Here is a 22,224-nt window from a genome sequence, read left to right as displayed (position 1 = left end):
TTATCATCGTGGGAAAATTATGGTAATTATTAAATGTTTAAATTTTTTTATAGAATTGAATCATAATAAAATTAGGTAATTCATTAAAAGAAATTAAGAGGGAATTTATAGTGCATCATAAAACTTAAACTGTGATTTTATTTCACAGCGTCTCTTGAGAGTTCGATCCCACTATTTATTTGTAAGAATTAAAATCCTTGATATCATTTTGAAATACAATATATAATTTTATTCCATTTAAATTCAAATTAATGTAACCAATTTAAAAACAAAAGTTTATAAGTTATTGATTAGGGTTTTAGAGGAAAATTAAACAAATCTCTCACAAAATTAAAAATTATCCAATTTAACTTGGAAATTCATGAATACCATGAGTTTACTGGTCTTTTCAACGTTATATCGTTATGTGGCAGAGGCGCTTTAGTCGTATTTTTTCATCGAAATCTCATCGTGAATTGCACACAAGTAAGAAATCTTCTCATGTGTGCTGTTTGTGTGTGCAGGCAGAGTTGTAAGGAAAATTGAAATGAAAATATGAAAACGTGCCAAAAAATCCAAGCAGAAGTAGTTTATGCGCGAAAGTATGTTTCTATCGGTACCAAGGACAATAGTGCATGTGCTCCAGTGAGTGCATAATAATGGCAAATGTGGGAAAATTAGTGAAATTCTCACACAATCTTTCTCATCATTGAATACCGTCGAAGGCGGAGGAACACACTATTTTGTGCGACACCCAAAAAGAATTTTTATATCACATAGAGAGATATTTCCTGTTGGAAAATCCACCCACTGAATACACCCAATTTTCACCCGAATCACATCAGACATGGAATCGAATGTAAGTATCCTTGGGACGAGAGATGCATTGTATTTTTCATCCTTCTCCAAAAGGTCAATGCGTGGACAGACAATGCCCAGCTAGAGAATATATGACTGTGTAAAAGTCCCCCAAAGAGAGGAAATGGTTGATGGCTATAAAATCCACGCAAATAGCAAATAACAATACTCTGGGGGAATGACTTACATCTGTTGAATCTTTCCACAAATATACATCAATTTCCCATATAGCTCATTGATTATGAAGAAATTCCATAAAAATTGTAAACTAGAAATCTGTCATGGACACGAGGTTTTTCGTCCTCTATGGATAAAAAAAAGTCATTATTCCGCTGATAAGAGTATAGGTACGTTGGAATGTCGTTGACATATAAGATGAACTCCAACATCAAAGGGACCCCAGACGAGGCACTGTGCCACTCATTCTTCACCTAATCAAAAATGTTCCCAGACACCAATTAGTGGGTGACATACGATGTGAGTCATCGGATATTATGTCTTGGGTGAGAAATCCGTGCAGTTTAACGGAAAAATTCTTGGTCATATGGCTTTTGAGAGACTCACACCACGATTTTCCACATAAATTCTCTCTCTCAGCGGAAATACTTTTACTCTCAGCGAATAGTGCTTCTTTGTTTATTTACACACATTGGAGGTTTTTCCCCGAAATCCTCATACGAATTCTTCCTCGCATTTTACCCAGAATTAATCGATTTAGATTCAGGAGGGAAAAAAAGAGCTAACACGAAACTTTCCCATGCTTCACATGCTAAAATTCCTCAACCCCCATATACATATATAAAATCCAAAGCTACCTCCCCAAGGGAAATTCTTTAGGTAGTACAGAAAAGAACTTGAATGTTAACGCTAGAAATTATGTACCTCAGCAATGCAATTGTTTTTTCCCTATAACATAAGGGGAAAAATATTTCAATTTCTTAACATACCTATACGAAAATATTTGGTTTTATAAACCATACCTACATGATAAAAAATTAAGAAAATTCAAGGATTCATTCAAAAAAAATTCGGAAGTGATCAAAATTATAATATTAATTCTAAAAAAAAACTAAACCACATTCTTATCTAAAATTTATAATCAGAACACCTCATGCGGTACCATGAATCTTCATTTCCTTTTAAACAACCTAAATTCAATTGTTTCGCTTGAATTACCATGCAAGTTTCGTAATAAAGTTAACAATTAATAGTATAACAATTCCTCTGTATCTTCAACTATTTTAAAAGTATGAAAAGTATGGAACTGAAAATAAAAGTAAAATTCATTTATCAAAATGAAAGAATTCTGAGAAAAGTGGCAAGCCTAATTGGGGATTTTATTCTTAAATTTAATACGTTGCGACATTACGACAACTGTATTTGTGAAGAATGCAACTTTTCTTAGAATTATGTTTATTTGGCAAATTATAACTAATCACGTATGTACAAGTCTGCCATCTCTATATTCAATAAAAATCTATTCAATTTTGTATTATGTATTAAATTGCTAGTTTTTGCTATTACATCAACATTGCAATTCTGTGCAATACCATATTGTAAAGAAACCGTCACGTGAGTTTCATTCATTTTTTTTATTTTGCCAACTAATAAAGATAAGTGGACATAAAAAATGCAATCTTATCAAAATTGGTTTTAATGAAAAATTCTTTCCTGGAAAATTGTAATAACCTGATAACATTTTAGGAAAATAAATATTAAAATACCGAGATTTTTTCTCTGAAAATTCACCACTCAATTTATTATAAGGATATATCTTTCGTAAATTCAATTTTCTTAGAATCGCAAATTATTTCTCTCTTGGAATTTTCCGTATTTTCTGAAATTTTCACATTAAGGAAAGACAAATAAAGAAAAAAAAAGATCAACAGAGATTATTCTCGTTAAGGAAATTAATTTCTTATCAATTCGATAAACGCCAAGAAAAAAAATAGATAAAGGGCATAGAATAAAGCTGAGTTCAAGAAAACCATTTACTTTTATTAGGCATACAAGAGTGGTATTGCGTTTTCCGGTGACATCCTTCACTAGCAGCACTCTACATTGCCACTCCCTCATTTGGTGGAATCCTTGCAAGATTAAATTTCTGGGAAATGGATAATGAAATGTAATTTTGTTGTATGTATATATGTATGAAGGAAAGATGAAGACGGGAATGATAGAGACACGAAGAAGTAATCTTCTGCCGACATGTTTAAAAGCCGACTGTCTTTCTACATACCTACTTTGCATAGATGTGTGTTTCGATTGCTACTTTTGAATGCTGGCATAGCAACAGTCTGGCCGGAAATCAGTTGCTTCCGTTTCGTTACACGGTGGATTTATTCGAAAATATATGTATGTGCTCGTCCACATACATTCGGGATCAGAAAAAAACTCTCAACCATCGACAGAAAATAGCACAAAACTTTCCAGACATGTAAAATGGGGGTTGGATGAGAGATGAGAGGTATATGTCGAAAAGACTTGCTCAGCTCATTAAGAGTGTGAAAACGAAAATATAGGAAAAGTATAAAAAATAGGATCCAATGATTTTTTTAAAGATGAAAATTACAACTCTTAAATTTAATTTACTTAACATTAATGATATGAGTTTGGCAGCTGTGACAAATCCCTCTTTGCTCTGATAAGGTTTTAAATAAACTTTGCCAGAAAAAAATGTTTGGTCTGACGTAAGGATCAGAAATTAAATATCGGTTGATATTTTTTTTTTTACTTATCTTTAGCCATTTCAGACAAAGTGGCGAAATATTTTACTGTTCAAACTTCAACATTCCATTTTTTCCGACTAATACGCGTGCACATCTGGATATCTTGGTATTTTTTCGCGAGAAGAAAAAATTGTGTCATAAATGTGATTCTATAAAATTCTACCTACATAAAAAGTCTAAAAGGGGGACATTGTAGAGAATTTATTACTCATTCAGTGTTTACTTTTGATTTTTTTCCACATTTGCTTGTTTACTTCTTCTCATTTTTGTTTTTCGCGCGCAATTTTTCTCAGAAGCTCTTTCGTCTGCCACATAGTCTGATGCACACACACAAGAGCTTTATTCTTTCATCAACTAGACTAGATTTTCTTAAAATATGAATTATAATACTATTTTCATGTAATCACAAATTTATACCAAAAGAAGATTTTCTTTTTTTCATATTATTCATTTTTGTGTTCAAAATATCTGCGTGGGTGATTGAAAAATAGCCAAACTGTATAAATTTAATAAACATGTATTTGATTTTTCATCTTAGGGTATCCTATTTTTGGAAAAAGAAACTGGTAAATTGTTTCCCAGATACTGAGGGAATTCTGTGTCACAAACAATAATTGCTTCTGTACATAACTCAATGTAGAACACCCACGGATTTCTGCGAAATTTCCACAAATACTGCATGGCAATACGATGCTCAAGAGAAGAATTTTCAAGGGAAAATTCGATTTGTTGGGCTGGAAGGAAATCCAGGCGTGGGTGTTGTAATTGGAAAATTTTCCCACGCAAATTGCGTGGATGGTGAAAATTTTCCCTTTCAGTCGGGATTCGTGTAAGTAAAATACGGGGTGAAGTTGAATTGCTTACTCGGGACTATTTTGAGTTTCTTCCAGCATTGAAAGAGTTGAGTTGTTGTGTGCTGGCGGAAATCCGGCGATCCAATAAATAATAAAAGAAATATCACACGAATGAAGAAAAAAAGTAACGTGAATGGTGAGGGAATCTTAGGAGGGAGAGAAAGAGATACATTGCGATCACTTTAAAAGGGAGGAAATTGAAATTGACTTTAGTGGAATTTATATCATCCTGCTATATACATACTCTGTATACATTTCATACAGGACAGGAAGCAAATAGTGTCCGTTAAACGGGGTGCATCAGAAAATTGCTATTTCGAATACTTTTTATCACCGTTACCATTCTAATTGGCGGCAACGCAAAGTTTGCTCTCTAATAAGGAGGTACTATGATCTGTTCGTGATATCAGGAGAACCCAATTGCAATATGTTGGTACTTCTTGCATTTTATACTCTTATATAGGTATACATCATAAGATACCACGTGGACAATTAATTAGATGCAAAACAAGTGTTAAGTTTTTTTTTTTAACTTTGTCATTATCAAAAAGAATTTAGATACATAGTCTGTAATTATTTTTCTGAACAAGAAAAAGTTTTGCAAGTTTTTAAATTGCAAATATGGGATTGTTAAGTGAAAATCGATGTAATAAATTCCAACTGAGGAAATATAGATATTTTGAATGAATGACTTTGATGGCACTTCAACAAAGTCATAAAATAATCATTTATAGTTCTTCCTTGAGATGATTCCATAAAATGACTCACTTAAGGAAATTACAATCAGTTATGAAGTAGGTATATACCATACCTATATGTAGTTACAGTCGTGCTCTCGTGGTAGGACCGTCGTCAAAATGACTTCTCCGCGGTAAAACGGCTTCAGAATGAGGAATTTTGCCTTCGCAGTGGGACAATTAGTATCCTACCTTTCCAATAGTACTAATTGTCCCACTGCGAAGGCAAAATACTTCATTCTGAAGCCGTTTTACCGCGGAGAAGTCATTTTGACGACGGTCCTACCACGAGAGCACGACTGTATATAAAATACAAACACAATTTATTCTTATTAAGTAAAGTAGAAGAAAATTATTTATTTATTCTGTTCTTCAAAGAAATTGCCAGGGGAAGAAAAAGAAATAGAGGGAAAGTTTATACTTTTCATTGAAGCACTGACCTCTTCAAGATCAAGCTATGAGTGAATTTTAAGACAAAGATGGCTTTAACTGGAGCATAAACTGAAGTGCTCTGAGATTGAATGGAATCTTGCTTTAGCCTTCATTGTTTGATCATGAAAATCTACCATAAGAGCGAGACGCAAGAGCTCACGGAGAAAAGATCTCCATTAATTAGAATCAACTGAATCCAACTCTGGTGTAATGTTTCTTCCTCCACTTTGTGCATTTCTTTTTTTTTACTTCTTCTTGAGAGTTCATTCGTCGAACAATTTCTTTACACTAGAGGAGCTGGATTGTGTGTGAGAGAGAAAGAGTGAGACATAAAGAAATTGTATGTGGAGAGCATCAAAAAATATAAAGTGTATTTTAGTATTTCAGTGTCAGAAGACACAATTTGTTGTGCTTTTCCTTCAGCATCACGTCTCTGTTTTCGCGGTTTCCACACAAAAAACAATTATCCACTGAATTCTGTGTTAAAAAAAGTTACAATTTTCCAAAACAAATCAAAGTGAATAAAAGTTTATAAAAATTTAGTAGGAAATAAGAAGCTTTTTACTTTTCTCGATGGATCAAGACGAAATTCTAACTGTATATCCACAGTGTCGAACAAAACTTCATTCTTGAATAAGAAACTCTAGCATATTTAAGTGTTTTTCAGTGTACTTGGGCAAAGATGTATATTTGCTCTTTCTCTTAGCCATTTCTGCAACAATAGCAATGTGAAATTGTTACTTGTGTTAATAATTTTTCAGGCCAATTGAGAGAAATTTCATATTTTTTCACCATTGTGCACTAAATGGTGCTAAAAGACTGACAAACAATTTTACCAAAAAAAATGGTTAATCAAGAGTGAAAGAAAAGAATAATTTAAAGTGAATAATTGTGATTTTACAGCAATGAATCGTCGAAAGGGTTTCAATTTCTTTCGTTACGTTTTCAATTGGTTGCTGAGGGTTAGTACTTCTCTCTTCTCCTTACCCCACTCCACGAACGAATTACATTGTAAAATTGTTGAACATACCCAGGAAGTACTTCTTGGAAATAATTAGCATAAAATGAAATAAAATATTCACAGAAGATTCTTTACAGGGCAAAATTGTTTCCTAAGAAAAATTGCTTTGATTTTGAAAATTATATATCAAACGAGTGTTGGAAGAATTTTATTTTATCGAACAAAAAACTACTTTAATGGGAAATAGAATCCACCTGTGAGTGGAATAAGAATTTTTCACGAAACACTCTTATTGGATGATTTCTTAACGCAAGAACTCGTTTAACTTTTTCTTCTTCTATACAATTCATTAATATATGGATAGTTTGAGTTTACATTCACTGAAAACTTATTTCAGCCTATAATAAATGAATAATACAATTTTTACGTTATGTTTTTTAATTAATTTTCTTCCCCTTAATTATTATGTGTTTTCAGGCTGTTCAGCAATTTATTGATGCCGTGAGTAGTCGCAAAGCGGTTTCACCGGCTACAGCAATAAAATTTCTTCTGGCTCGCAAATTTGACGTGCCACGAGCTGTTGCTCTCTATGAGCAACATGAATTAATCCGTCAAAAGGAGGGCCTCTATAGCTTTGATCCAATGTGCGATCCACTGAGGAGTGAACTGGAAACGGGGAAATTCACCATTTTGGTAAATAGCCGTTTTTTTTGCTAGTACATTTTCTTTCGTGTTATCAATCCCCAAAATTTGCATGACTTTTCTAACATTTTGTTTTAAATTTCAGCCCCAGAGGGATGCAACAGGTGCAGCAATCGCCCTTTTCACTGCTAGTCTTCACTGCCCAATGACAGTAACACATAAAACCACCCTCCAAGGTGTTGTATATCAACTTGATGTAGCTCTCCAGAATCCGGAAACTCAGAAAGCCGGTCTTGTGTTCATTTACGACATGAGTGGATCAAAATATTCAAATTTTGACTATGATCTATCACAGAAAATTCTGACATTATTGAAAGTAAGTACCCCTAACTAAATGTTGTGGAAAATGTCGCGTTTCACCGACTTCTACAATATGAATTCTTAGAAAATTTCCCTCCTTCAAGTCAAGTAAAAATGAGCACAAAATAATTAAGTTTCAAATGAGAGTGAGTCCATAATGGGTTCATTTTCTATTTTTGTAATTTTATTTCATAAAAACAGTATCTGCACACTGTGAATCTTTCGCTGTTTGGGGCAATATAATTTTCAAGAGTGGAGAAGAAAAGTGAATGATGAAAAATCCTCTTATACCAAAGTAAATGCTTTGTTTTCGCACCGGGTGGGCAAATCTCTCGAGAAAATCATCGTGATAAAAATACTTTATGAAGAAAGCAATTCAGTGAGTTGAATGATAAATCTCACTCTCTTGATTATTATAATATGTTTTTTCTCTTCTTCATGAAATGTTCAGGAGGGGTACGTACCTATCTCCAGAGTATGATCTTCTTTGCGCTTCAAGTCAAGCTTCAAGTGCTTTCAGTGACCTACATATTTTTCCTTTATAAAACACTAAAATATCACCCATTAGTTTCTTCGGCGTCTTTCACACTGGCGTTGGCGAAAAGTGTGTGCATTATGAGACAGCTCGCGATGTATTCATTCACTTAATATGAAATTAATTTTTCTACTTTTTTCCACCATAATTTTTTTAAGCACTGACACAGAAGAGAGAGAAAAGAAGAGTAAGGCACAGAAATGGTTGGTGAACATTCCATTTTTTTTTAGAAAGGGTGAAAATTTGATTTCTTTCTTTCACAAAATCATTCACCCAAAGAAGGGCTTTTTAATTCAGAAATAAAATATGTCCTTGATTTAAACTAATGAAGCTGCTTCACCCAATAAACTTTAAAAGTTTATTATGAAAGTAAAGCTACACGTGAGTTTAAATATACATACATATATATTTTTCTTCAATTTTCCTCATTTACCGTGAGGAATTCAGTTATTCCATACACATAAAATATTTATTTATCCCTTTTTCATTCATCGATGTAGTATCTGATGATGTAAAAAACATATTTCTTCAATTTTGTGGGCGTTTACCTATGTTGCTTTTTTTCTATATAATTTTCCGGCTTATAAAATTCTCATGAATATACCTCTCAGATAAATCTTTCTGCTATATTTTTTTTATTTACACCTTTTATATAGCTTTCACTTGCAAAGGTATTAGTAAATATGTATTGTTAATTGCGTAAAAAAACTATAAATGCTATAAAATTCACCCTAGGGTTGCTTTATCACATAATGTCCCCAAGTGTTATCTATTCTCATGAAATAGGGTTTCTTGTTGTTGGTAGCAAATAAATAAAATTCTCACCCACCCCTTGTTTGCAGTGTAGTCGGTAAAATCATGAAAACTATCTACCTTATTTATATTTGAAAGGTTATATACGTACATAAGTCTTGTATATATTTGTTATAAAAAATTCAGACAAATGGTGTTCATATACAGAGAAGATAATTTACAAATACCTATTGAATGCCAAAAAGTCACGATATACAACTTCAACTCGTGCCAGGTGATAATGAAAATAGCAACACTACAATCGTAGTTTTTTTTATGGAGGGGATTTCTCTCACACATTTTTAGAGAATCGTTCGTTTCACATTTCTTCATAATTCTCTTTGTAGTGGAGTTAGAACTACACTGAAAAAGATATTGGGAGTGTAAAAAATACTTTCATGTAATTTATGAATTTTGCCTATAGTGTAGTAAGAGTATACATTAATTCTAAAAATTCCTATCGTTTTCATTTTTCATTTCTTCTATGAGGTTATATATCTATTTTAGAGCAAAATGTAAAATAGCATCAATTTTAAATTAATTCTACGTGTTCCATGTCAGCTAAGCAATTGATAGAATTATGATTTTGTATCTAAAGTATTTTTATTACCTCTTGTTTCCTATCATTACAGTAAATTACGAATGTGTATGATAATAATGAGAAATAATTTTACGCGCGTGCTTTCAGACATTTCTCTTGATCAAAAATTAACCCAAAAGCAGTTAGAAGAATCTTTGTAAAACACTAACTGTTTATAAAAAAAATTGTATTTTCTTTGCAAGTTAATATCTTCATCGTACGTTAAATTAATTGTCCAGTACATAAGATTATTATTTTTTTTACCGCTCTGACCATTGTGCAAATATGATTTTCACTGAAATGGAAACAATTAAAGAACTTCTTTGTGAAACTTCAAAAAAAAATTCAAGAAAAAAATTAAAATTCTACGAGTAATTTAACATCAGTCCATAAGCAACCACTCTTACAAAATTCACTTTTGCTAATATGGAAATATTTTCGGATTGGCTGTTTTTTTCAACATGTGTGCGTTGTGTGAGCTAAAATTGTACACATAAAATACACGTATGAGAATGTATTAAAAAACATTAAGTTTAATCATAGTCGCGCTCAATGACTGTCAATTTTCTACGGGTGTCTTTAGTTTTATTTTGAGTCTTCACTGATGATGAAAAATATTCTCTTTACTCTGCGCGCAACTTGAAAAAAAAATACAAGTTCATGTTCAAAAATTAAGGAGGAATTTTGCAAAAAGAAATTAAAGTTTTTGTGTGTGAACTAAGAAAAAAAAGAGAGAAGATATTCAAAGACATTCTAATACAGGCATATTTTCTTTTCTACATAATATCCAACACGTCTTAGTGATGGCCTTTTTTGAAAAATTCGTGGGCATGGTGAAGTAACGAGTGAAAAAGAGAAGTGACGCAGGTGCTTTTTTCGGGAATCAATTGAATTTTCGTGTGCGTTTCATTGAGCAAACCGCAAAAAGAAGTACGCGCGGTACCACGCACTGGACAGGTGATGGATACTCTTTGTAGGTTCCTCTTTTGTCAAGTCCATTTTAATAATTTTATTAAATTCCATTTCCCGTTCTTGAACTGAATGAGCAAAGAGAATGTGTGCGGGTATATGAAAAAGTACGCGTCACACGTATCTCAAGTGAATTTCGAGATGTCAATTGAATGAATTATTTTCTCAAGTGTTTATTTACGAAATTGATAATGTGATTTCGGTGTGCATGTCTCACCATGCGAAAATGTACAAATACACTGTGGATTCGCTTTACAGTCAAATTCATACTGTCGGTTTTTTCAGTTCTCAATTATAGGCTTCCTGGTGGAATTTTAATAGCATTATCGAGAATTAATTTATATTTCGCTCAATACCTCAGACTCTCTCTGCTGAACCGTAGATATCGTGAAAAAATTAAGCTGTTTTTCGAATACCCACTGTTGTCTATGGAAGACGGCAAAAAAATCGTGCCATGGCAATCGATATGGATGTTTTAAGAGAAATATTTGCAATTTGTCGCAAATAGCTCGAAGTAAGGTTTTTAATGCATTTGCTAAGAGATTTTTCTCCCGTATTGTGCACCACGTTTTTTTTTCCTCTCCTATACTATGTGGACTATGTGGAAATTCAATATTTACGTTGATGACGACGTGACCTTACCTTGTGTTTTTGTATTTTTGCGACACAAAAAATACAGTCACAACATGGAAAATGAATCACATTACAAATTGATCTTGTTGTATCCCTGTTAATGTTTTTCGACGCTCTTACTTGTTTTTATATTGCTTCATAAATTTTCATTAAATTAATAGGTAATGTTAGGTCCATGTGCGTCAAATAAACTATATATATAAATACGCATATTACTTACAGTTTTCCTGGCTATATTAACCATATTAACTTTCAATAAAAATTATTTTCAGTTAGTGAAACATCCAAAAAACAGTTTATAAGGCAAAATTTTAAATTGTATTTGGAAGGAAAATGTATTTTCCTAGATGGTTGGTTGTTGCGGGAAAATTTTGTATTGTCCCGTAAACCGTTTTTTGGTTGCAAACTCCTGCGCATACTCGCTACTTTCCGGTGCAATCGATTGATGAGATTTTCCTTCTCAGTCATACCCTCACTTTGCCATAAGGGTCGTATAAATATAAGTTTTTAAATATGTGTATTTAGGGATAGAAATAGGAGATCCTATGCTGTTGATTGAGTCACTCTATGGCTGTGTAGTGTGGTTGTTGTGCATCTTTTTTTTGTGCAAACTGTAGAACTTCCCTTTTTTCCTCACAAGTCTGCGGATTTTTTTTTCATTCATTGAAGTCAATTGTGAAAAGTCCAAAGCCATAGTTTCCATTCGAAGTACACCAGTCCGAGTAACATTTTCCTGAGCATTTTCCCGCACAGAGCGGTAGTGTTGTGGGAATAAAATAGCCACGGGGGCGAAAAGGAGTCGCGACAGAATATTCTCTGTGACACAAGTTCAGTGCTAAAGAAAACGTCGACAGTTGTTGATGTGTGAGAGAAAAATACTCATAGTCAATTTTCTCTATGTAGCTGAAGTGAAAATTTTATTCTAAGGTCTTGTTAAGATTAGATAACATACAAGTGCATTGTGCAATTTTCACCCTATTTCAATCGGTGTGCTTGTCGGTCGCCCTAACACTATATTTGCATCGGTGCAGACTCAAGTTAAATAGAGAAGGTTTATCTAGGTGCGAAAAAAAGTGATTTTCCATCAGATTTCCCATCACGTTTTTAAGGGTGCGAAAAAAATCGAACATTTTACAACGAGAGTGTACTGGAAAAAGTTTAGTGTGCAATTAAGAAGGATAATTCTGTGAGCTTTTCTGCAAAGAGAACTGCAATAAGAGGATAAAGTGTGTGTGTGAAGTGGTATCAATATTGGAAAGCTCGTAGCCATTTTCCATCACTTTTGGGACTTTCATCTCGTATTTGCAGATTATTTTCATATGAATTTCGTATAAAACGGTGAGAAGTTTGAAGTTATGAATTCTCATCTAACACCATCCCTTCTCTGCATTTTCCACTCTTATTATTTTCTGAAAAATTTCGAAAGTGAATGGTTCATTTTAATCTCATCTTTATTCCCGAAAAAAAAGCTTTTGAAAGAAAACTTTGTATAGAAATTGCGTTTTAGATAATTTTCTTGAGTGATGCTCGTGATGCTTCACGAGAGAAATGGGAGAACTTATCACTTTGATTTTCTAGAGATTTTCTTATGTTCTCACTGACTTTTTATTTGTATGTCTGTGAGTTTTGCTTTATCCTCATGGTGCTTGTTGGAAATTATAAACGTACAGTCTAAAAGATTTTCTCGTGTTAGTTGTATGCATGTGAAAAAGAGAAATTCTTGGCAAAAGTCTCAAGTCAGTTTGGTAGTGACGTCAAGAGGCATTTTATTTCGTCTTATTTCACTCACTTTTATTTGCAATCCACTCTCACTAAATGAGTATATTTGACGCTAATTTTAATTACAATCTCTTCTCACACTCACTCTTTCAGCATAACAATTCTACACACCTTTATCGAGGAAACATTTGATTATCCCAAGAACTATTTAGACTGAAAATTTTCAATATATAGCGTGGGTAGTGTCAGATGCCAAATAATTTAAAGATCTTTGTGTGTTACTTTTAAACATAGTTAGTATACATAATATAAAACTAAAGTTAATTTGTGTTCTTCTTTTTTTTATTTTGATAAATACGCCGAAAAGTTTCAACACATTGTTCCCTATTTTAGTGAACATTCAAGGTGTGTTAATGCAAAAAAAATCTTAAGAGATGAAATTCATATCAAATTCCATTTATTTATTTATCTCTTACTATATATTTAAGCAAACTGTTTGTGCCTCCCGTATCATTTTCTTAACGACAAATATTTAAAGTTTAAATAAGTTTAATGATGAAAAAAAATATTATGCGATGGATTTCTTGAAATACATACCTTTTTGCAAATGTGTGGGCAATATGTGTTTTCTCCTTACTTTTTTGGATTTTTTCATCATTTTATACATCGATGATTTATGTGATTCTCAATGAATCTCGAATTATACAATGAAAATAATTTTTTCAACATTTTTTTTTGCTATATACCAAATGAGGAGATAAGAGAAGAGTGCGGGGAAATATGCCACAGAAGCTTGATTTGGAAGTCAATTGACGGTGAGGTGATTCAAGTGAGAGGCTGATGTGGAAGAAGACATAAAAATTCAATTCAAATATTGCTGATGCTTGTTCAAGTATCTTTACTTTTTTTGCCTCTTTTCTTCACACCTCTGTCAAGAAGGTCTTCTCAATTGAGATTTTTTTTTAGCAATGTGTGAGTATGTAATTTTAGAATTATCACGAAATTTAAATAATTGAATGGAGGTACATTAAAAGGACGTTATTTGACTCTAAGTTTAAATGAAAGTTCAAAAAATGCATCTCAAAGATAACAATTTCATCTTATGATTAAATGGACAAAGAGTAAAAGGATCTGAGAGAAGGAAAATTTTAGGACTGAATTATTCATTGAATATGTATCGCGTGCTTTCCTGTAATTTTACCGCTTTTGCGCCAACCTTTGAGAGTTGAAGGTGACAGAGAAAAGTGAAAAAAGCTACCAACGTATGTCCTTTTATGCTATTATATATAAAATATTTTCCATATAAACCAACACTTTTATACGGAAAAGTGTCAAAAGTACGTTAGCAAAATTAATTTTATCACATTTCTTGAGAAATTTACTCGATAGCGTCTTTCTATTTCCATATCTTTATTGTATTTTGACATTTACTAACAACCAAGTTAAAGAAGAATAGAAATCAACAATAAATGAAACACCAGCGTACAGTTGAAGGTCAAAAGAAATGTGTTTCATACGTTCAAACTTTTCTACATTTTCTAAATAAATATGTAATACATATTGATCAATCGACAAAAAATGCGTCACAATGTAATTTATTACTACAATGTTGAAACAAAATAATGTATAAATTGAAGAAATGAAAACGTAGAAGGGAAAATTATCCGGATAATTTATCCTTCATTTTTTTATCAATTCTTTCGATTTAACGAACTTCCATTTCTAATGGGTATTCTAAAAGCTTTTAGCTATGTTTTTATACCTCCCCCCTTTTCACCTCGCACTATTTTATCAATAGAGACATTTTATGGGAAATTGAATATGTTTTTTTTACGAATAATTGTTTTCTCTCTCCATCTCTCTCTCTTGCAATAAGGTCGAAAGTTTATGAGGCTTTATGCAAAATGTGCAATGAAAATTGTGTGACACCATTTCTCTAAATATTTTCCAGCAATTATTGTGCTGTTATAAAATAGGGGGATGGAAAAATGTGGCGAGAAAATGAGGACAGGCCGCAGTGCTTTTGTCCCCATTTTCCGCCTCCGGTGCTGTTGACCTACTTCCGGAGGATACAAAAAAAATGTGCAGCATGCAAAATCTGCTTCATTTTGCCACACGCGCGATGGGTTGTGGATTATTTTTGGTTGTAGAAAAACAGATTTTTATAGTAAGAGATAAAAAATCATGACATGGAAAAATTCCTTTAAGATGATTCATAAAAAAAATATCTCTTCATTCCCTTTTTTTTTGGCAAAGTAGCAAAAAAAAAAGAAGACAAAGTTAGGGAAGCCGTCCCTGGATGATGAGTCATCTCATGTGCACATTTTCGCAGAGGGGATGCCAAGAATTTTCCACAAGAATGGCGGGAGAATGAAAGGCAAACAAGTGTATTTGATGCGCAGGTCGCTGCACCCAAATATATATACATTTTAGAAGGCAACCGAAATTTCAACCCTCCTTTCGAAATATTTTGCGTAGAGAAATGGATTGTGGTGGAATCCCCTTCAGGAAAGTGAAGGGATCCCTCGTTCGCATTTCACAATCCAAAGCAGACGCAGAGACGTCATAGAAGTACTTCAAATAAGCAATGAAATGAACCCACTCTACGCCTCTATATTGCCATGGGGCTGCATCCTGTAAGGTATCCCTTACTCAAAGAGTATGAAAGACAAACAAACTTGAAATTGCCATGGAAATGGATGCAAAATCACATTACAAGGTAGAAAAGGAATAAATTGTCTCCTCATTTTTTTTTGGGAAAATGTAAAAATTCGCGAACTTTTTTCTCTTTTCATCACCTCTGTCAACAATCTCAGGAAAAAAGGAAGGGCACTTTCACGCCAATAAAAAGAGGGATGAAAATCCCCAATTTCAAGTTATGCCCTATCCACAGTAATTCCATTAACATTTCAAATGAGTCAAGTGTTTGATGGGCCAACCCACACAAATGCTGCAAGATTCGAGCAAAATATATACTATATTTATATTATGTATTGTATACATACATAGTAGTTCAGCTGTTGTGGCTCCTTTTTTCATTACAGGGGGTGTTGTTGGGGCAACAAGCAAATGTCGTTAGTGGGTTGGAAAGTTTTGCCTGTTACTGTGTCTGTGTGACTTTGCAAGATTGTAAGGACGTGAGGGGGAGATTTCTCTCTCTAGTAAATAAACGATCACTTGGAACAACAAGTGCTGAATAGAGAAAAATATTCTATTGAGAACGAAAAAATAATTTTTCATGATTTTAATAATTTACCATTTTCTCGAATCAATTGAACAAGATTAATATTTACTAACAAAAGACATATCTCATTTAGTTTTGTATTCCTTTCTATAAGATCATTCAATAGAAATTAATGTCAATTACAGACATATTGAATATTAAACGTAAATAAATTGCCTCCAATAAATCATTTTAAAATCACCGTCATGAATCACGAATGTAAATGAATTTTAAATGAGATTTGGATGGAAGTAAAAAAGTTCAAGAACACTTCCTTCGTGGTGTAGCATCATTTCTTTGAAGATCGTGATGTATTTTTTATTATCCTCCCGCATTTGTTGATTGAAGTGGCGAAACATCAAAATTGAGTTTAGGAGGGAAAAGCAGGGAAAGCTCTTGAGACACGTTTGAAAAGCAATTCCCCAAGAATCACTAGCCCCACAAATCTTCACCCCAAACCCCGCAAAAATGTGCGCACAGGGTGCTTTTCCCTTTTTCTCCCTTCGTTCTCCTCGAACGAATTTGTATTTAATAATATGGGGTTTGTTTTTGTCTCTCACTTGAGAATGAAGGGGAGCCGCTTTCTGACTCCTCTCAGTTACAATTTATGTCTTGTGTTATTTTTTGGGCAGCTGCATTTGAGGGGGTCTGCCACCCCTCCTACTGAAAGGTTTTTGGGCTTAAGAAAAATGAGTTTATTGGCCTCTCCGAAGCGTGTGTGAATTTACTTTCAATTCAATTTGTCATGAGAGATTTTCCATGGTGCCGAGGGAAGGGATTATGTGGCATCAGAGGGATAATTTGAGGAGAAAATTTTCAACTTAATAGAAAAGCTCTGAAGCATGAATCGTTTCGAGTCATTTTAGTCTTTTCTGCATTTCATTTAGAGCTTTGGCGGTGGTAATACCATTGCAAATGGAACAATGGATTGTACATATCGTGCCCTTAAATTCCTCGTTGCTTCCTCTTTTCATCAATCGGTCTTCAGTCAATAGTCCGAATGTTTTTTTATCGTCCTTTTTGGCAAACCAACAATGGGTCGTTCCTTCTCTCTTTTTTCTTTTTTATAGTAAGGTATATACACACAAATAACAGACTTTATAGTGAGTCAGTTGATAGATGCAAAACCCTATGTTACGCATGGAAACCTTATGAAATATACTCAGGTTCGAATATTCACGTAGGTAATATTTGAATTTAATTTCCTTTATATAGGATTTTTTTAGTTTTTATCTAACTATAGTTTTAGATCTGAGTAGATGGATCAAAAGTTATTTTATAAATCACATTTTAAATAAAATATTTTCCTAGATTTTTCACTTCATTGGTTTGCCCAAAAGCATAAGCTATACTTGCTGAAACAGAGTGCGAGAATAAAAAACAATACAATAGAGAAGAATGGTATCAACGACCCCCTTTCCAAACCTACGTTGTATTACACTGACACATTTAACCGAGAGGATTTTCACTCACATACAGATGCATTCAAATCCAATTCAATGTGATCTCTTTTTTTGTGCTCTTTTATTCAAAGGGGGTTGAAATTGTCGGGTGCTAAATTCAGTTCAAGGGTGATTTTTGATGGTGAAGCAAGCGAACCACGATCTGAGACAAAGTGAATAAATTGTATTCTTTTTCTGCAACTTTCAGGGTGGCTACCCAGCTCGGCTGAAAAAAGTGCTAATTGTAACGGCTCCACTGTGGTTCAAAGCACCCTTCAAGATTTTGCGGCTATTTGTGCGTGAGAAGCTACGAGAGCGTGTATTCACGGTGTCCATACCACAACTGAGCCTCCATATCCCACGTGAATCCCTTCCAACACGCCTTGGTGGCACGTTGAGCATTGATCATTCCACATGGTTGTTGCACTGCTTCAAGACATCGATGACGAATCGTGAGGACGAACTCCTGGCAAACAACATTGAACAGACTCCAGTTGGTGGTCAGCAGCAGACACCACAGCAAAATAATTCCACATCGGACCTCACAACAATCACAACCACTACATGCGGTCAGAGCCCCAATCAAAATGAGCCCCAGGGGCTCGTAAGTGACGGTGCCCAAGGTCAAATAAGTGAACTCTGGTCCGAAAATCCACCAAGTAGCGCCTCGTCGGGCTTCAGCGATGACGACAGTTTAGCTGGTACCGAGGGTGACGCCAAGACGATAGAACAAATTGTACAAATGGTGCGAGAGCGCGGACGGCAGGGACTCGTACAGGAGTACATGGACATTCGTTCTCGTGCTCCCGAGGGTACCTTCACGAATGCCCGGCTGAGGAACAATCTGGCCAAGAATCGTTACACAGATGTTCTCTGTTACGATCATAGTCGGGTGGTGTTGTCGCAGGATGATGAAGATCCGTCATCGGATTATATAAATGCCAACTTTGTGGATGGATATCGGCAAAAGAATGCCTACATCTCGACACAGGGTCCACTCCCAAAGACGGCCAGTGATTTCTGGCGAATGGTGTGGGAGCAACACTGTCTTGTGATTGTGATGACGACACGCGTAATGGAGCGTGGACGTATTAAGTGTGGACAATACTGGGACATTGCTGAAGGAAATGCCAATGAATTTGGACTATATAGGATTCGAACAGTATCTGTAGAAACAAAGGAGGATTACACAGTAGCATCTCTAGAGCTTACCAATACAAAGGTGAGTCATTTTCCACCCAATAAGTACATACATCACACGTCCGCCATATATCCCGCATGAAATACCTCAAAAGCAATCCCACAGTACAATCATTGGATCGCGACATTGCGTGATCTCTAATCAGCAATTATCACGAGATGGAAAGCATTTAATCGATTAATCTGTCTCTAATATACCGCCAACATGAACCCGGATAGAGGATATGGTGCTTCACAATTAAGTGAAAAAAAATTCTTTAGAACCAATCAAGAAGATCACATTTTCCAAGCAAATAATAATTCCGGGATTCATTAGAATTATACATAAATTGACTTTCTCTTAATCATTTCCATATATACGGAGAGGAAAAAACTAACTAACTTGGGAGTCAATTAAATGGTAAATGGTCGAGATATCTCTCAATTAGTTGTTTCTCTAATTAAAACTGAATGCTTTCAATAATTTCAATTACTGACACCATTAATTAACATGTGTTACCTTCGGCGTGAGCACGAATGCAAAACTTCAGACTTTTACGCTATTACTAGCAAAATGAAAACATTTAAAAGGATATAAAAATAATCAAATATTATTTCTTGGTATAATTCGTGTGTAATTTAGAATCCTATTACCTTTTCATTTCATTATTATTATTATTATTTAAGTTTTTAAAAAGAAATTAAACAAATGTACTACTGTTCCAACAGACTGATGAAACGAGAAACGTATCACATTGGCAATTTACTAGTTGGCCAGACTATGGTGTTCCAGCGTCCGCTATGGCGATGCTCAATTTCCTGCAGTGCGTCCGAGAGCAGCAAGCAAAGATGGTGAAAGCGCTAGGAGATACATGGGCCGGACATCCTCGTGGACCACCGATCGTCGTTCACTGCAGTGCCGGTATTGGGCGCACTGGTGAGTTTATTTTTACGAAAATAGTGTAGGTTAGCAAGTATAATAAATGGAATAATAACTTTCAGGCACTTTTATAACTCTGGACATTTGCATATCGCGACTCGAGGACCTCGGTACGGCAGACATTCGGGGAACAGTGGAGAAGATTCGTTCTCAGCGAGCATATTCAATTCAGATGCCAGATCAGTATGTTTTCTGTCATTTGGCACTGATAGAGTATGCTCTATCCCGAGGTATGCTACAGTCGGCCGACCTGGCGGGTTTTGATGATCGCGAAGAGGAGTCTGAGTAGAGTGAAAATTGTTCAGGATGAAAATTGTTGTTTTTATACTTTTTAAGAGAAGTGAAAGTTTAAGCATTCTCAATACAATCACACAATCATTTCTTATCCCTCCTTTTTCTTATGAACATCGAAACAAAAGTACCCTTTCACTCATTCTCAGTTTGAGATAGTTGTTAGTAAATCCTCTAGATCAGATTCTATTTGAGAATATTTCTTGACTCACAATCTATTTTCTATATTTCTCCATTGTAAGAGAAGAAATAAACATATTATATGTATTTATTCATTATTACCACTCATTACTCAGTCTCCGGACCAAGATAGGAAGAAAAATAAATGAAAATATATAGTGCAAGATAGAAAGAAATTAATCAATTTTCCTTATGTATTGGAACAAATTTGATACACTGAAAATGTTTACGAGATATTTTTTGTTATAGATACTAATTTTAATTTTAGAATTTCACATTTCTTGAGCTTTCCTAAGAGTAAAAACAAAAAAAACGTATTTAGACATTTTTTTCTTTACTATGGACGGACATAAAAGAGTTACCAAGACGAAATACCACCCTTTTACTGTAATTGAAAATACTTTGTTGGCTTCTTTCGTGGCAGGAAATATTTTATTGTGGGATTTTTAATTTGCGACAAAAATCTTGTATATTTTTCCGAGTTAAATTAAACATTTCTACCTGACAAAACCGTCCTATAAAAGAATTATCCCAAAAGTTTTGTCAATGTCCTGCAACGAATATTCTATATCAGCATTATTTCTAAACATCCCAAGAAAAAAGTCCATTGATGAAATTACTGTAGAGCACAAAAGCGTTGAAAAGAAGTAGATGAATAAATAAGAAATTTACAACTTCATTTAAAGAAAAAAAAAGAAAAAGAATAATCGCATAGAAACCGTCTTTAGGAGCGCTAGAAAAATAAATTAACAAATTGTAATTTTTATAGTGAAAATTTTTACGATGAAAAACAAATAAATTTCTCTTTGGACACTAATGTATTTTCTGGAAGAATAAAAAACGACAGAATAGTAATTCAACAAAAGTTATTTCATGTATATATAATAAAGGATAATTAAAAATGCAAAATATTCCAGAATTTTATGTGAAAGATGAAACAACAACAAAAAAAATATTGCATCAAGTGTATCAAGTTGTCACTAAAATTAAACTCTAAAACAGAAATAAAATCACAATTAAATCATGAAGAAGAAAAAAAGAACATGAGACGTGAACAAACTATTATAAATGTAAGCGCAAAAATAGAAAACATTTTTAGTAATATTAGGATAATAAGGAATATTAAATGATGAAAAATTATGAATACACAGTGTAATTTAAGTGGTTTGTAATAACAAGATGAAAAATAATAAAATATTGAATTATTTATTACTCTAAATCAAATATTACAAAAAATAGCATTAAAATGAAAGGTAAATTAAATTTACATTCATGCCTAAAAACCGATTAACTCCTTTTTTTTTTTAGATTAGAGAGTGAAAAAGGTAATACAGACGCAAGAAAATTTTAAAAAGAAAATCCACCAATATCTGCATAATCTTAGCAAGACTTTGCAAAACCGTTATCATGAGAGATTCTTCTCCTTTTTTGTACATTTTAATATATAGGTAGGTATACAATCTTTTTATCATCACTATGTTAAATGGGATCATCTTGTGATAAAGTCATCAGAATCTGTTGTCTCAAAATTATATGAAGAATAATATGACTTGTAGCATTCTTCGACAATTTTGTTCAAAAACTTTAAAACTAATGATAAACCAAACATTAAAGTAAAAATTCACAATATATTGAATTAGGTTATTCTATTATTTCTGTAACAAAAAAAACAAGAAGATTGTATCCAATCAAAAATTTAATACCTACATTTTAAAAGAATGTCTCAGATATTAAAGTAAATAAATGTAATTCTCCATAGTGTTGTAAACGGATTCAAGAAATATAATAATTAATGCAAAAAGGTCGAAAGCATTTTTCTTTTATTGCATGAAAGGTTATTGAACACAGCGTGAACAGCATTAGCATCTTCGGAATGGTCCTACATACTAAACAGGAATTACCTCCTTAATTTTAATTCCAAACCGAATATGTGTTTGGGATTTCATAAAACTTGGTGGAATTGGAGGTAGGTATAGAAATGAGCTAGAACCTATAATATTTCATTTTCTAAAAAGCTATATGTTCAGATTTTCCTATATTCCGCGGTTACTTTCTAGAACTCAAGGTCATCATATTAAGAATACAACGCCATCTTCATTTTACACGAATTTAAAGACTTTCTTTAGAATAAGGACTTATTGAAAATAATCGAATAAAAAGCTTCCAAAATATCTATTTCCACCTGTTTA

At 33.5% G+C, this 22,224-nt stretch overlaps 1 protein-coding gene across 1 annotated transcript; it reads left to right on the top strand.

The window, feature by feature from the left end:
• The first annotated feature begins 452 nt into the window (after nt 1-452).
• LOC129797301 (tyrosine-protein phosphatase non-receptor type 9) lies at nt 453-21,836 on the top strand. The gene is made up of 6 exons (XM_055839716.1): nt 453-838; nt 7,028-7,243; nt 7,338-7,568; nt 17,654-18,667; nt 19,354-19,561; nt 19,627-21,836. The coding sequence occupies exons 1-6, from the start codon at nt 827-829 to the stop codon at nt 19,851-19,853; spliced, it is 1,908 nt and encodes a 635-aa protein (XP_055695691.1). The 5' UTR covers nt 453-826; the 3' UTR covers nt 19,854-21,836.
• The last annotated feature ends 388 nt before the right edge of the window (nt 21,837-22,224 follow it).

This window comes from Lutzomyia longipalpis, chromosome 1 (genome assembly GCF_024334085.1).
Source record: "Lutzomyia longipalpis isolate SR_M1_2022 chromosome 1, ASM2433408v1".
Lineage (NCBI taxonomy): Eukaryota > Metazoa > Arthropoda > Insecta > Diptera > Psychodidae > Lutzomyia > Lutzomyia longipalpis.
This window is presented reverse-complemented; position numbering and strand designations above follow the sequence as displayed.

Bases quoted from the DNA above. Each gene is read 5' to 3' on its own strand.
- LOC129797301 (XM_055839716.1), top strand. The intron at 7,569-17,653 runs GTAAGTACCCCT...TGCAACTTTCAG, and splicing joins AAATTCTGACATTATTGAAA to GGTGGCTACCCAGCTCGGCT. The intron at 18,668-19,353 runs GTGAGTCATTTT...CTGTTCCAACAG, and splicing joins TAGAGCTTACCAATACAAAG to ACTGATGAAACGAGAAACGT.